This window comes from Notothenia coriiceps, unplaced genomic scaffold (genome assembly GCF_000735185.1).
Source record: "Notothenia coriiceps isolate Sejong01 unplaced genomic scaffold, NC01 NC01_scaffold00002824, whole genome shotgun sequence".
In the NCBI taxonomy this organism is placed as follows: Eukaryota; Metazoa; Chordata; class Actinopteri; order Perciformes; family Nototheniidae; genus Notothenia; species Notothenia coriiceps.
This window is the reverse complement of record NW_011335525.1, coordinates 63722-79876: the sequence shown is the minus strand read 5'-3', so window position 1 is coordinate 79876 and position 16155 is coordinate 63722. Positions and strand designations below refer to the sequence as shown.

At 41.3% G+C, this 16155-nt stretch overlaps 1 protein-coding gene across 1 annotated transcript in view; it reads left to right on the top strand.

Annotated features, from left to right (window-relative positions):
• The first annotated feature begins 266 nt into the window (after nucleotides 1-266).
• The window catches only part of LOC104940898 (protein tweety homolog 3-like), a 26426-nt gene continuing 10537 nt past the window's right edge, over nucleotides 267-16155 (top strand). Inside the window, exons 1-3 of the mRNA XM_010765910.1 lie at nucleotides 267-742; nucleotides 2227-2404; nucleotides 11341-11537. Of these exons, the coding sequence (XP_010764212.1) occupies nucleotides 2279-2404; nucleotides 11341-11537 (323 nt within the window). The 5' untranslated portion in view covers nucleotides 267-742; nucleotides 2227-2278. The remainder of the gene's footprint in view (nucleotides 743-2226; nucleotides 2405-11340; nucleotides 11538-16155) is intronic.

Sequence of the window (16155 nt, the reverse complement as noted above, 5' to 3'; positions counted from 1 at the left end):
TAATAAAATGCTGTTTTTATAGTGAAACCTGTGTCTGATTATGCTCTTGTCGTAAAGCAGAGGTAGAAAGTTTTGATTTAGTATTTGGATAATATTACTGCTCCAAACAAACACAAAACAGGGAAATGCTTTACATTTTGATCACATTTTTGCACTACCATCATTTCAACGTTAGGGGGCGACCTCTTTGTGCATTTGCTCTCTCTTTCTCTCACACACACACACACACACACACACTCACACACACACACACACACACACTTTTGCATGCAGAGCTTGAGAGCTGCCGCAAAGCCCCGTCCTTCAGGGCTTTTTAAACACCGTGTTTGCTTCACGCTCCAACAATGCCATCCAATTGAGTCGCCGCAGCAGCGCTTTACTCACTGAACCGACCGTGGGAACAACACCGCACGAGGAGCACAAACCGTCATGTTTTAAGGGAGAAACACGACGGTCCTGAACGAAATTAAAGAAGATAGTGTCTTATTGAACCCCTAGTCTTCCGTGGTATTGTTGCTCTTCGGTGAAAAACAGCGGGGTATCTGGGTGAAATGAATGTGGACCGGGTAGTCTGTTGTGTTTAAATGCGGTTTCAGCCTCGGTTCGGCCGCGTTGATGCAGCAGCGCACGGCTGTGGGGGTTCAAATCCACCACCGGGAAGACAATAGGTGAAATACACGCCGGCCTGGACTCTCCCAAGACGACACTAAACGAGAGTCTGCATCCGCTTCTGCTTCACTAGGTAGGTTAACATATTTCATTTCCAACCCCTCCCGACACACGGAGGCTTTGATGTCCGCAGACACGGAACCCTGAAGCGGATTCTTAACGGTTCTCTAACCCTTTGCCTTGGAGACTCCGCGAGACTGCGGTCGTTTTAACGGTCAAAGCAGCTAATCCGTTTATATTGTTTGTGTATTGACTTGAATTCCTGAGGAAACCATCGATTCAAGATTCAAAGGTTTTATTGTCATATGCACAGTAGCTACAGTGTAATTATGGCAATGAAAATCTTAAATCCCAGGCTCCTCCAACAATGCAACATTAATATACAGACATAAACAATAACAACAATACAAATAGTGCGAGAAATAATAGAATATAAATAAAATAGTGCAAGGGAATGTTGCAAGACTAATGGAGGATAAGTGAAATATATACATGAACAATAGACTGAGTTGACCTACATGCTGTCGTACAGTCAAGTCAGTAAAAGAAATGAGTCTCGTGTGTGTATCTCTCTGTGTGTGTGTGTGTGTGTGTGTGTGGTGTTTGATATATAACGGCCATTTCATCGCATATTTATCTCACGAAGCCAGGGTTTTTTGCCGTATGGGCGTAAATTGTGTGATGCGATGTTGCTGTCAGCCATGCTGCTGTTATGATCATTCATATACAGTATGACCTCATGCGTTTAATATTCGCTTACAACAGGCTCTTTAAAATGACATTTTAGGAGAGATATTATCACAGCGATAGCTTTAATGGCTTTTCGTTGATTAGAATGGGATGAACTGCTCAATGACACTTATATTGTCGTCCCCAGTTATCATAATGCAGTCACATAGCATATTGCAATGCTGTATCTGTATTGCAGTGATGCCTTTGTCCCCTAATGCCATTTAAAATAGCCACAGTGACAAAGGGAATCTTTTTTGGCTTTTTGAATTGCATTTCTATTACAAATATCATTCTCACATTAACACTTTATTGTTTTGTTTCTTATTATGGTGGAAATGACAGACGAGGACAGTATTATTGCACACTGTTATCAACATTCAGCACCATCAGTACATATTGGAGACAGGATGTGTTTGAAGTATTTTCTTTCAATAGAAATTCTAATTAGGATGTGAAATTCGTAAGGCATCTTAATAAATCTGTGTTCCATTGTATTCTCAACAAATGGAAAAAGAGTGTGCAATATATTGCCAAGTAGATTGACATGTTGTTCCCACCCCAGTTAGTGACTAATCACACATAACTCATCATATTGACTTTGTAATTATGTCAGTCATCAGTAATTCAAGTTGATAGAAGCTGGCTTTGACTATCGGTAGCTGACAGATTTAGGACTGTAGATACTGAACCATTTAAATAAAATGCTTGAAGAAATGACATTGATACTACTATTCTAGCTTTCCCCAACACGACAGGTGCTGTGAATTGTCCGTCAAATAATGTCTATGCCCCGTTAACCCACAACCGTCATGGTTTTCTCTACAGTGTCCGTGTGAGGAATCGCTTTAGAGAGAGAAGTGACGGTCCCTGGATCAGGATGGCGGCCGTGGTGAACTACTCTCCGCCCTGGTGGGTGAATCTGCTCCACCGGTTGCCTCACTTCAACATCGAATTCCAGGTGGTGAGCAGTGACTTCAGACCGGAGGACTCTGAGTACCAGAAGGTAAGACAAGTACGGGGGAATTATAACCTCCCAGTCAGAATTCATCACCCCCTTCACCATCACCTTATCGTCCCACCTTCTGCCACCTGCCCACACTGCAATTTCACAGCAGAGTGGCCAAGTGGTGACTGAGGCTGTCCTGCAACCACAGAGTTGTGGGTTCCCTCCCTGCATCGATCAATGGTGTGTGTGTGTGTGTGTGTGTGTGTGTGAAATGTCCTTGAATGAAAGCACTGATCCCCTACCTGCTCCATCTTTGTTATGGATAAAGCTTCTGCACAATTTATTACATTGCATAATCAATAGGCAGGGGTTCGAACCCTTTAAGGTTTCAATATCAATCTGAGCAAGATAAATAGCGAGATCGGGAAGACAAAGACTCAGCATTTCATTTTTTTTATGTTTTCTCAGATGTTTGCTATTATTCGAGTCTTCAGGACTCTGAAAACTATTAAAATGAGACTTTAGATGAACAGCTTGAAGCTCCTACACATCACCCTAGCCTAGACAATCTGACGAGGGATAGCGAGTAGGCATTGCTTGCGTGGCTATCAATTTGTCACGAGGCGAAAAAATGTGTTATGATGATGGACAGAAAATTGTCGTGATTGTGACAATTTGTATTGTAAGTTATTTAAAGAGCCGAAATGCTAATCATTTTTGGTTCCAGTGTCTTAAACATGAGGATTTTTCTGCTTGTATACTATTTTGAATTGAAGACGTACGGACTCTGAACTGTTGGCTGAACAAAACAAGACATTTAAGAAACCCATTTGAGCTAATGCTAATTGAAATGTACAAGTAATCGATTAATTCGAAAAATAACCAAGAAGTAAAACCAATCATGAGAAGCATAATTGGAGTCTCTCTGCGCTCCGACTGAGTCTGCAGCGCTGCCTTGTTAGAGAGCAGCTCCATCTCCAGGAGGGGCTTTGGCCCAGTTTTGCTGCATTTCATTTGAATCCTCAATCAAGGTGACTTCCAGGTCTCTGCACCAGAAACACAAACCCTGCGAAGCCACAAAAAGCCGAGACACATCGCTTAGAATCCCACATTTCCCTCAATGCAGTTTGCTGACATGCATGGGGGGGGAGAAGAGGCAGGGTGTGTAAGTTCAAGAGCCGAGCGTGGGAAGGCCCCCACAGCCATGAACATGGGAGGGAGATGGGAAGTGGAGTGAGATGCAGGAGGAGTGAGAGAGATAAAAAGAGACTGATTGGAGGCGAGAGGAAAGAGAGAAGAGCCATGGGAGGTGCTTCTAAATTGCCAAATAGCCACTTCCTGCGAGCTATTCAGCATTTCACTAAGGGCCTTTGTGAGTGTGTGTGACCACTGGAATTTTAAGAACCCCCCTTTTTAGACTAATTACATCCTGACATATTTTAGCCGATGAGGCTGTTTCTATGTCACTGAGCACCCCGCTCTATAATCATATGTTTGTTTCTATGTTATTTGTACGCACAGAAGTTGTGCATGTTATATATGTTGTATGTTACAGTATGTTCACTTTCTGTGTCAGTGAGTGTTTAGCACTTAGCATTGTTTGTTGAGGTGAGGTCACAGATCTCCCTCAGGGGTTTGTGTGTGTTATTGTGTTTGTGTTGGTTTGAATGCAGGGATTCTAGTCAGGGTGAAATCATTAATTCTGGCTAGACGAGGGGAGGGAGAGGGAGGGATAGAGGGTGAGAAGAACGAGAAGAAGGAGGTTGAATTGGATAGAGGGGGGGAGGGAAAAGGGGAAAGAGAGGGGGAGAGAGGGGGGGGCTGTAGTCTGTTGTGAAAGAATGCTCTCTTTCTGTCTTTCACTCTTTCACCGAAGCCCGTCTTTAGATTGGCTCACTATATCTGTCTCAAAGGCTTTCATGCATCCACTCATCCAGCTGAGACACACACACACACACACACACACACACACACACACACACACACACACACACACACACACACACACAAACAAGGTCCTACACAGTGTCCTTCAGTGCACTGAGTCCGTCACCACAACACACAATAGAGAGAGAGATTCTTCTGTGTAGTGTTTTTCTTTCCGATATGTTTGTCTCAGGTTCATTTGTATTCAGCTCTCGAGCTCTGAAGCTGCTTAAAACTTTCTTCTCACACAATGTCACTCACTCACTCATGTTGTTATTCTGGAGGACCTTCCCCTTAAACACACTGGTTAGCATTCATTTACGAGAGCAGTTGTTCTCCGATGACATTGACTTAATTTGGGATGCTGACTCAATGTCTTCCTGCAAGACAACTGCCTTATTTCTTTCTCCCGACGAGCTGTAATAGGAGCTGTTATCCTGAGGTTCTGCAAGGCATTAGAATAGCATGTGTGTCAGTCCCTCTGTGTGTGTGTGTGTTCGTCTATTTGTATTATGGTAGAATCGTCAGCTCCCAGTCACAGTGAAACAGCTGCAGAACATTACAGAGGACTCATGTGACCTGTAATAACACATTTCCCCAGCCGTCTAAAGTAAATCTGTAATTGGTATTCTGAATAGTTTGCTATGGTTTGCACAGTGAAAGATATTATCATTTTGAAAAGGAACAAAGTGGATCTGTATTTGTTTTTATTTATATAATTAGGGACAATGCACATGAATTAGCATGACCACTTGAGTCATGATGTGCCAGATTTAGCCACAGAGGCTAGTTTTCATCTGCAGTCCCTGGTAGGCTGAGGATGGCATTAAAATCAAAAACTCATGAGCACAATTAAAACACATTTCGACAATAAAAAGCACTTTAAACCCAACCTATAAGCACACAACAGATACCAAAGCACATACACACAGATAAAAGCTAATAGGCAATTAGACAATTAGAAAAATAATGAATTAGCCCCTACTCATGTTTATATAAGCATGTTTGATTGTCCAGTAACAACTGGTTTACAGATTAGGAGAAAGAGGGGCCCTACTATGCTAATTTTCAGGTTCATATTTGTCTTTAGTGTCTCCACTGTGACATGTTTCCATGCTTTAATGTTCAAAAAGCGTGCTGCAGCACCTCTTTTCACCCTCTGTCTGAAACCAGAGCCCAGTCTGCTCTGATTGGTTAGCTGGCCGGCTCTGTTGTGACTGTTAAGTCAACAGCTTAGAGATGTCCTGCCCTTAGCCTATCACGTACAATGTGTTGGAGCGCTAGCCAATAGACGCACAAGTGTTACATGGAGCCCTGATATGGAAGTAAACAAAGAAGTCCAATGGAGGCATTTGACGGCACAATAACCTATATAACACACTTCAAGAAAGGCAAACTGCAAAAGCATAATAGGGCCCCTTTTTTTATGTTTAAAATAAGAAATAAGTCAAACAAGTCAACAAAGGCCTTTGTCTGAACACAGATGAGCCGTTAGTGCTTTGGTTGCCCTTTGACCCAGGAGAACAGGTGAAAACTCGCAGGATGAACCCAAGGTCAGTCAGCGCCTCAGGAAAGGAGTTGAGAGGATAGTAGTGGAGCCCTTTAACTACAGAGTAACACGCGGGCAGGGAGAGTGCAAGGACAACTTACTGAGGTGGAAGTGATTGATCCTGTCAGCTCAAACACACACACGCACGTTCACAGGCGTGCACGCACACACACACACACTGCAATGGCCAGATTGAAAGTAGATCATTGTGCTTGACCGTTTAACATTTAGCCCATCCTCCAGCCTGCAAACTGGTCTCCAGTAGCATATATGTACACACACTTACATCTAAGTACACACACACACACACACACACACACACACACACACACACACACACACACACACACACACACACACACACACACATGCACAGACAAGCTCACCACGCTTATTAGTAGCTAATTGATCCACACTTAATCGGCTCTGATGGTTTGTAAGCCTGACAGTTAATCTAGCGGCCATCATACCAGAGGGAGCAGAGCGGCTGTCTGCAGAGACCTTTCCCTTACTCTGCTTATAAATGTAACATTAATCAAATTAAAATAAATAAATACTGGATCCAGTGTTGTTGCTTTATATGCAAACATGCACTGACATGATAAGTTGATTGACATGTTTATGTGTCAAGTAATTGTTCAATTAATTTGTTAATGACACACAAACATGTCAAACATCCAGTGGTCATGACTTTTCAGACGTAAACATGCTTGTCTTTACTTTCCACAGCAAATGTAGTTATTTTGGTTCTAGGCCTAGGATGTTTTTACTCGATTGACGAGCAAGAAAGAAAGATTATGACTAATAGACAGTTTTGTTTTTATTATTAATGAATCTGTTTGTCCATTTTTACCCATATGAGCCTCAAGGTCAGATTGTTTGTATTTCCAACCAAGAAACCCAAATATATATAGCTAAATATCATATGACCAAAGAACTGCTTGATATATGACTCGAATCATTAATCATTGATTTATTATCTAAGTATTTGTTAGTTTTTTGTTGACTTTTTATTGATTTACTATTTCAACTCTACACTTGAATTCATATGGAAACTAACACACTTTATATTGTCATTTTGTATCACTGTATCTGTTACACTATTGCTATTCCTTTAGCGTGACATATCAATAAAAGCTTTGGCCGTTATTGCGCGAGGTTTCATTATTTGAAGCTTAATGCATTCTACTCTCTCTGGTATTATCGTTGACACAATAGGTCAAACAGTGCATTAGTGGAGCACAGTACGCTTTCACCATAGATGTTTCAGGCACTAAGCCTATAGATAATAACATAGAATAATACCAGAGACTAAGAATCTACCGAGCTTATCTCCCCCCTCCTCCCACCCTCATCTTCTTTAACCTGTTGTGGACTAGCAATCTGTCGATGAACTCTCTCTCAGCCCTGCTTAACAACTGGTTTCTCATGAGAAAGAGATAATGTGCCAACAAAGAAACTGACAAATGACACATAGATGCAGGTTGTTGCTTAGATTTGATACTTTATACTTAATTTGTGTCATTTTTCATACAATATGGCAGAACATTCAGGTCTGGCCCAAGCCCCCAGGAAGTGCGCCGGACTCTGAGGAAAATATTCGTTGTGGCCAAACGGCGGTACTACACTTCCGTATCAGTCACTGGGCCCGGAAAGACTTTTTCCCTTTGACTAACATTGGGAAAGAGACGTCTGTAAATCGTTGGATATTTTTTTTTAAACTAAATAAACTACCCAGTATGAACGTTTGTATAACCCTTATTAAAAACATTCGGTCCTCAAGTTGTAAAATGTGCTAATAACGTTATTCTGAGAGTTATTTTCCTCGGTATAATGAACGTGGATCCAACCCACGGGACCGCGTCGCCCAGGCAAGTTCATGTGACGTGTTCAGTACTACATGAGTTTTACCTTTACCCATGGATGCACAATAAGAACGGATTATATGATTATATGAATACTTTCGTGACGTTTCGCTCTCTCAAAAGTTGGGCCATTTTGTCTTCATGCACCAATGAGCAACTCTCATAGGAATGAACTAGGCCCCGCCTCCCACGCTGTATCCAGTTCTTATTATACATCCATGGTTTGGTCTCTTAAATATATAGGCTTAATGTGTTTCTATTATATTAAACTAAACATATCTGGGGTTTAATCAAAACAAGACATACAAATACATCACCTTAGATTTTGGGATGGACATAGACCCCCTGATTTATCCATTTATCTGGTAAATGATAAGCAGATGATTTTATAATGAACATAATTGTAGTTGCTGCCCTGTGACTGACTGCCCTGCAAGTTGTTGAGCTCTGAAAACATGAATAAACATGCAAATGCCGTCTGTACAAGATCTTACATGGCTTAACCTCACCTCTGCGCAGACAGTCTATCAACACAAGGACAACTGGATATAGGTAAACAAGAGGAGGAGAACGCGTTATTACGCTTAGGAAAAGTCATTTTAGTCACAGCACAGAACAAGCAAAATTCTGTTTATTTAAACGTTATAACATTTAAAAGTAAGTTAGGAATCAGTTCTATCTATTGGATTGTACAGCCCTCTGTCTTTCTCTACTGCTTCAACCCGTGGCTTTCCACTGGCTATGTAATATGTATGTTATGTTTTATTATTTTTATTAGCATTTCCAGCTTTGTGAGCCTCTATGTTGCATGTTTTTAATGATTCTATTTACTATTTATTTACTTATTATTTGAAATATATTTAGTTTTTATGGTGACTTTACATCGACTACAGATAAAACATATAGCCTCGTAGCAAAATTAGATCACCTTTTACTATTTAAACCACCTGAGCAGCGTTCATTTTCCAAGTTCATTTTAATTCCAGTCATTCATATCTCCTAGCCTGTAGGCTGTAGTTAGAGACAATAGAAGTGCTCTGATTCCTCACCAGGGACTGAGGGTTGTGGTTCGGACTGCGTATCAAAGATTAGCCTTCGTCCCTCCCTTCAGATGTCACATTACACCACAGGTCACATCCTATTACAGACCGATATCAAATGGTGTCCTCTCCGCTGTAGTGCTCCACTGACCCACTAGCCGCGCTGGAGGAGAAGCAGCCCATCAGATTTAATGCAGTGCCCTTTTGCTGGCCTGGTGATAAATCTACCACTAATCACACTTTACTTTGAAATGCCGACCTTGTTAGTCTGCATTGTTCCTCAATGTGAAAGAGATTTGTGCCTTTGAAGAAAAGCTGGTGACAGAATATGAGCTGCCTGCAGTGTGGCTGGTTAGTCTGAACAACAGTTATGTCTGTGATGTTAATGAGATTCAGGAATTTCCTTGGAAAAACAACATGCCAGATTAGTCTCCAGAGGTGGAACAGATAAGCCACGGACCGCATTTTGCATTAACAATCCAATCCCAATGGAGATACAAGTGTTTCTGAGGATGAGGACTTTCCTTGGAATAACAGCATACCAAATCAGGCTCCAGAGAATAAAAGCTTCTTAATCAGATAAGTACATGTTGCCCTAGATATCCAAAATGTATCTTATTGGAGATACTAGTGTTTTTAACCATGTAGCGATAATGGTTAGTCTGCCCATGTGTTTGCCAAATATCAACAATTATTTGATGGATTTCCAGGAAATGTTCTACAGATATTGATGGTATCCAGAGGATGAGTAGTTGGGTGGTAGCGCTGACCTGATGATGACCTGAACATGGTTTACGACTAAATACAATACAAAAGGGCTGCTCGATTATGGCAAAAATCATAATCTCGATTCTTTGGGGCAATAATTGATATCACGATTATTAAAAACGATTATTCATTTACTTTGAAAACTTCCATTTATTGAAAAAAAATATTTTAACAGTATGTTTTTAACAGTTGATTACCGTGAACTTTAAGTATAATTCAACTGAAAAACCAATAAAAAAAAAAGAAAATAGTTTTATTTCGATTATGTTGTTTTCATAATCGTTGCTAGCCAAAATCGTAATTGCGATTAAAATACGATTTAATTGAGCAGCCCTACAATACAACCATTGACAAACCTTTCAGCTTCAGATCTACTTTATTCTTATAAGCAAATGTAAGGATTACGCACTAAATCTCCCAATTACAGTCGTGAAGGCGGTAAACACAATACTCGCTAAACATCACAACATTATCATTGTGCATGTGAGCAAGTTGACGCATGGCTGTAAATAATTATGTTCTAACCCTGGAAGAAGCCCCCTCAAGTTTGAATATTACGGTTGTAAATGATTCTGATTTAGACCTTTTCAAACCTGAAGAGGTCAAATAATCCCGTAATTCAAAAGACAAAAAGCTAAATTCTGAGAACAAATGTTAATCCTTTGATGTGGGAATGCAATTTCCTTGCTTTCCTATGCTGTTATATATCTTGCAACCCCACACATGTAACATCTGGGTCCAGACGTCTATGTGGGGAAACACTGGCCCAAACCTTCATACTTTACATTGCCAAACTAAAATCCTTGATACATGCTTTACATTAAATGCTTTATGTAAATGAAGTCTATTCTGGCACACTCAAGTCACACACATATTTACAGTAGAGAAATCGCTGCAGGGTGAGGAAATTGCTGGCTGGCAGGGAGGAAAAAATCAAGTCAGCACGAAACGCAGCAGTAAAGAGGCCCGGGAAGCCAGGAAGTCTGTGGGAATCTCAGAGGTGGAGACAGATTTTGATATCATTCGTGGAGGAGTCCCACTGTTGCTGTTTCTAGAAGGACTGTGGCATCATTCCTTTGTCGACCGCAAGCAGTGGAGCAGGTGGACATTTCTGTTTTCCAGAAACGTGCCTTTGTCTCTGCTTCATGGCCCTGCAGTACAACGACTTTTCCAGACATTTACTGTGTGTGTGTGTGTGTGTGTGTGTGTGTGTGTGTGTGTGTGTGTGTGTGTGTGTGTGTGTGTGTGTGTGTGTGTTAAAAACAGATGTAATCAGCTCCAGACAAATTGCTGTAACAGCCCTCATCCCTGTCTTCAACCATTTCTCCCTTTTTGGCTTCAGTCGTGTCCTTTCACATCTCCTTCTTTTCCTCTCTCTCTCTCTCTCTCTCTCTCTCTCTCGCGTCTCTTTTTGTTCCAAATGTAACCCCCCCCCCTCCCCCAGCCCTTCCTACTTTTACACTTCAAAGCTTTTAGAGGGTGTGTGATCTGTGTGGTGGGTCTCTGCAGCACTTCCGCTCTCTCCATGGAGGTGTGCACGTTTGATGGTGTGCAAATGTGTTTTTCATGGAATCCATCAAACAGCCATTTAACAGCTACTACTTTATGGCCGCAAATAGCTGCAGAGAGAAACACGATCTGTGCGCGTCTGTCTGCACAAGAAGAACCAAATCCTCTGTCCGTCTTTGTGTCTTGGTTTCTGCTCATATCAGCTGATTTGCTTCCTGTATATATAACCCACTTCCTTAATTGTCCCTGGTGATAAGGACTGAAGTTTGACAGAAAACGTTCAACATAAACTGACATTTGACATTGTTTTTCTTTTTGATTCTCTCCTGTCTCTAGTCCATTTTGCTGCTGGGCTCTGTGGCGTTGCTGTGTCTGGGCCTGGACCTCATCTTTCTCCTCTTCTACTCTTTCTGGCTCTGCTGCCGGAGACGTAAGAGGGACGACTCGTCTCACTCTCACACTCACTCCCAGCAGCCCAGCCCTGACTGCTGCTGCACCGCCTGGTGCGTCATCATCGCCACGCTCGTCTGCAGGTGAGAGGTTCTCCCCATCAGACTGGGAAGACTTAGTATGCATGTATTGTTGGAAGATGTTACACCCCACTTCAACTATGACATTGTTTTATGCAGAATGCTTGAGTGAGTTAAGGTTAATATGTTTAATCATCCTCCCCAATTAAAGCAATTGCCCTGTAGTCTTAAGAGGATTTTTTTTAATCTTTTCTCCGGGGATTGATGAGGCGCTGATTTTTTGGCTCTGTAATATAATACAGCCTGTTGCTGTACAGCTGCACAGGCAATATCACTAAAACAGACACTATGTTAGAGTCACATAGTTACCCAATTAACATTATGTGCACCGCGTTGCTTGTACATTGGTATGGTACATTTCCTTTAATGACTATATATGGATATTTCTACCCATTTTATGCACATTTTCTAATTCACACTTTAAAACTGAAGGGAAAAGCCATAACTCGTTTTTAACTACTTGAGAAGAGGTTCGGGAGAAGATACACTTTTAAATGCTTCCAATCCACCAGTCACTTCAAAAATAGAAAATGTATATTGTTATAGTATAAAACTACATCTTCCCAGGTTCACATCCAGACGAGGCCCATTGTTACATATCAACATAACAGCTGATAAAAAATACTGCATTGTAAAATAAATCATAATGGATTCTCATTCTCTACAAATAAATGCCATCCTAGCTTGGAAACAAAAATAAAAAGTCATAATATATCGGGGCTACTAGAATCCTAATACATAATCCAAAGAAACACATTTTTATTTTGCAGACATTTCAGGCGTTGGAATAAACTTGCAACCCAACATCCAATGTAAACATAACTATTCTGAAAGAGATATGATAAGCCCCGTATTGCAGTTGTGGTTAAACATAATCACATTTTTATTTCAGTGAAAATGTGATCTGCTCTTCTGTGAGTTTTGGAGTGGGTAGTCTAAGGAAACCCTTTTTTGAAAATGATTTAATAAAGTCAAAAATGTACTGCCATCCAGCAGAAAACATGGCTGCTCTTCTCCCTTCTTGCAATGCCAGCATTTTGGATGTTCACGATCTCCCCTGGACCGCAGTCATACGAACATAATGACTGTAAATCGACCTACATTTACTCAAATCAAGTCCACTCAGTCTTATTTAAGCAGGAAGGCCCATGTGGTGTAACTGGGAGCCAGCCATGTGGTTACACTCCACTGTTTGTGTTTATCTGACTCTGAAGGCTGTGTAAACTGTGAGATATTTCAGACATCGACCCAGCAGCAGGGCACAGAGTATTGTGACCACAGACGCTGAGCCGCTGTGTGGACTCTGCTCTTCTAATCACACACACATGCACCCAAAAACATACAAACTATTCCTCTATCATTTACTCCCCCCGATCACTTCTTTACATCCCATATTCTCCCCCGTCTTCCCCTTTTCTTCATCTCTCTCAGTCGCCCTCCGTTATTTCTTATTTCTCTCTGATTGGTCTTCTCCCTGGCCTAGAAAGGTTGCCATGGAGACAGAAGCAGATTTGATGCAGAGACGAGAAATAAATTATACAGTCAGAGGGAGCTGTGTGTGTGTGTGTGTGTGTGTGTGTGTGTGTGTGTGTGTGTGTGTGTGTGTGTGTGTGACTCACTCAGTGCCGAAATAGTTTTTTGGCGCTTTTTAATATTTCATGATTAGCTTTAATATTTCTTATTGAATGTTTTATATGTGTCTGTGTGAGAGAAAAAAGAGTGTATGTGTGTGCGTTCCTGGTTTGCTCATGCGATTCTTTGTTCTCCATTTAATATGACATCATACCTTATTTTTGGCTCAGCACCAACCACATGTGTGGGCTTCCTCCATTTGTGTGCAGGTGCAGAGTGTTTGGATAGGAGAGGCTGCTTCTTGATTTAGTGTTTCGTGCTACGTGGAGAGTATGTGGTGCTGCAACAATCAGTCTTTTAATGGATCGGTCAATCAACAGGAAATTAATTAAATTGATTTAATTCTCAAATATTTGGAGATGGATCCAGCTTTTCCAGAGTTACTTGAATATCTCTGGGATTTGGATTGCTGGAAAAAACAAGTAATTATAGGACATTGTGGACTGTGGACATTTATATTTGTCATTTTTATCCTATTTCTTCACGTGTTATAGGCGGAAATACTTATTTATTCACTTCTTACATTTTTAAACCCAAACAATTAGCAAGAGATTACTTAATAAAACATTATGGCATGGTGATACATTACTCCAATCTTTCCCTAAGATTTAAACAAATATATTGTTCTTTGTAATAAATCTTTAATTTAGGTGACATCAGGCCAACTATGACAAACTGAATCTGCAGCTGACCATGACTCAATAAATGAACAGCTCTAACACTGAATTGTATTATTACAATCATAAAAATGCTTATTAAAGTTACATTTCTTAGCATTTCATTCCTGGTTAATTTTCCCACATCCTTCATGCTGCATGTAGGGCATTTTAATCCAGCCTGGGCTCAGCAGTAAGGATCAAAGCTACTTAATAGATGTGTATACATTCATTAATGCTGGGTAAATGTCAGCAGTACTTCGTATCAAAAATGGCATTTGATTATAAACATGTGAAGGATTATAACCTTGATGTTGCTTGGGTATGAGATGGTGAGACCCAAAGAGCTCATTAAAGTCAAGACGAGTGTCAATGCAGATCAGATTGAGGCTTAAAGAATAATCATTATTTGCCCCCCCAGTCTTATATTGCAGCATCTTTTCACTGAAGGGCATTAGGTGTCTGTGTGTTGTCAACTGTTTACATGCAGTTTGTGTGATCAACACACACTGCTCTACGTACCGAGTATAAAATGAGACATGTCATTTAGCTCTACCGCTAATTGGATGCATTTATTTTGGATACAGTTTGGTTTGGACCCATCATGGACCCAGTTATTTCACTGACTAAAACATGTACGGTCTCATCCACTGAGCTCCAGTTGCATGCATGTTAGTGTGCTCATTTGGCTACAGCAAATAAGCTTTATTATGTCCTTTTCACCTGACATTAGAGTTAAGCAGCACTTAATCTCACAGAGTTAGCTTCAGTTCAAAGTGGTTGCTGTAACTTAAATATCTCAGTGATGTATGTGTAGGATCATTTCCTTTATTCAAAGCTAATTTGGCTAATGTTTGTTAGCAATTATTGGACTTCTGAACTAGTGTCTACCTTCCCCCTCCCTTTTAATGTATGATATCCTAAACTGTGGTTGATTAAATGGTAAATGGACTTCATTTTACATAGCGCTTTATCCAGTCTTTGCGAGTCCCCAAAGCGATTGACATACAATTCATCATTCCCCCATTCACACCCATTCATACTGAAGCTGCCATGCAAGATGCCACCTGCTCAAGGAAGTTATCACACCAATAAATATACACACACACACACACACACACACACACACACACACACACACACACACACACACACACACACACACACACACACACACACACACACACACACACACACACACACACATTGGCAATGACATCGGCAATGACATCGGGAGAAACCTGGGGTTAAGACATGTTGGTCACTATTGCTGGGATAACCCTTCTAATTGGAAGACGTCCGCATCAACTCACAGCCAGTCGCCCCTGGGTAATACAGTAAATAATCCCCTGATAGGAGCAGCAGGTATTAAACCAGCAAGATACACTCAGAGAGAGAGGAGGGATGAAGGGAAGTGGAGAGAGAAAGGAGTGGCGGGAGGGGAGAAGATGATGAGTAAACGGGAGTGAAGAGGGAGAGGATTTACTGGTTAAACTGAGAGGACATGAAGGACGGAGTAAGATGGTGGGCGGCAGGATGGGTGGGGAAGCTGTAAGATAAAACTGAAGATATTTACTCATACGGAGCACATTAATGTGTCTCCATGCCTTTAATCATCTTTGATTGCTTTCTCTTGTCAAGCTTGTTTCCCTCTGTATTTATTTTTTTACGTCAGATGTGAAGTCCATCGTTACGCTCTGAAACACACTCTTACACAAAGGCATGTGTGTGTGTGTAAACCAGCTGTAACGCGGGCTACTTAAGATCTAATGGGCTAGAATGAATTGCTTTAACAATGCCCATACATTTCCCTCTAAATCTGTCTGTTGTTAGTGCACAGACAGAGACATCATCAATACAATGAGGGCAGTCATATACACACACACACACACACACACACACACACACACACACACACACACACACACACACACACACACACACACACACACACACACACACACACACACACACAGTACACAAAGACGGGGCTACAAGAGCTTTGCAGGGCGAGTGAGAAAATAAGAGCATCATGGGGAGGGGCTGAGTGGGAAAAAGGGTCAGATGTGAAGGAATAAGTGTAAAGGGGATGAGATGGTGGTGGGGGGGGATCATGTGGGCGACGGGGTAGTTGTGGTTTGAACTTGATTAAGGGGCACAAGGTTTTTGAAGAAAGAGTGTTGAGGTCATGAACCTCAGATATTGTGTAGCATGTGTCATGTGTGAATGTGGATGCAGAGCTGCAGAAGGATCATATTATGTGCGGTCTGTTGACCCAATTATGTGTGTGTGTGTGTGTGTGTGTGTGTGTGTGTGTGTGTGTGTGTGTGTGT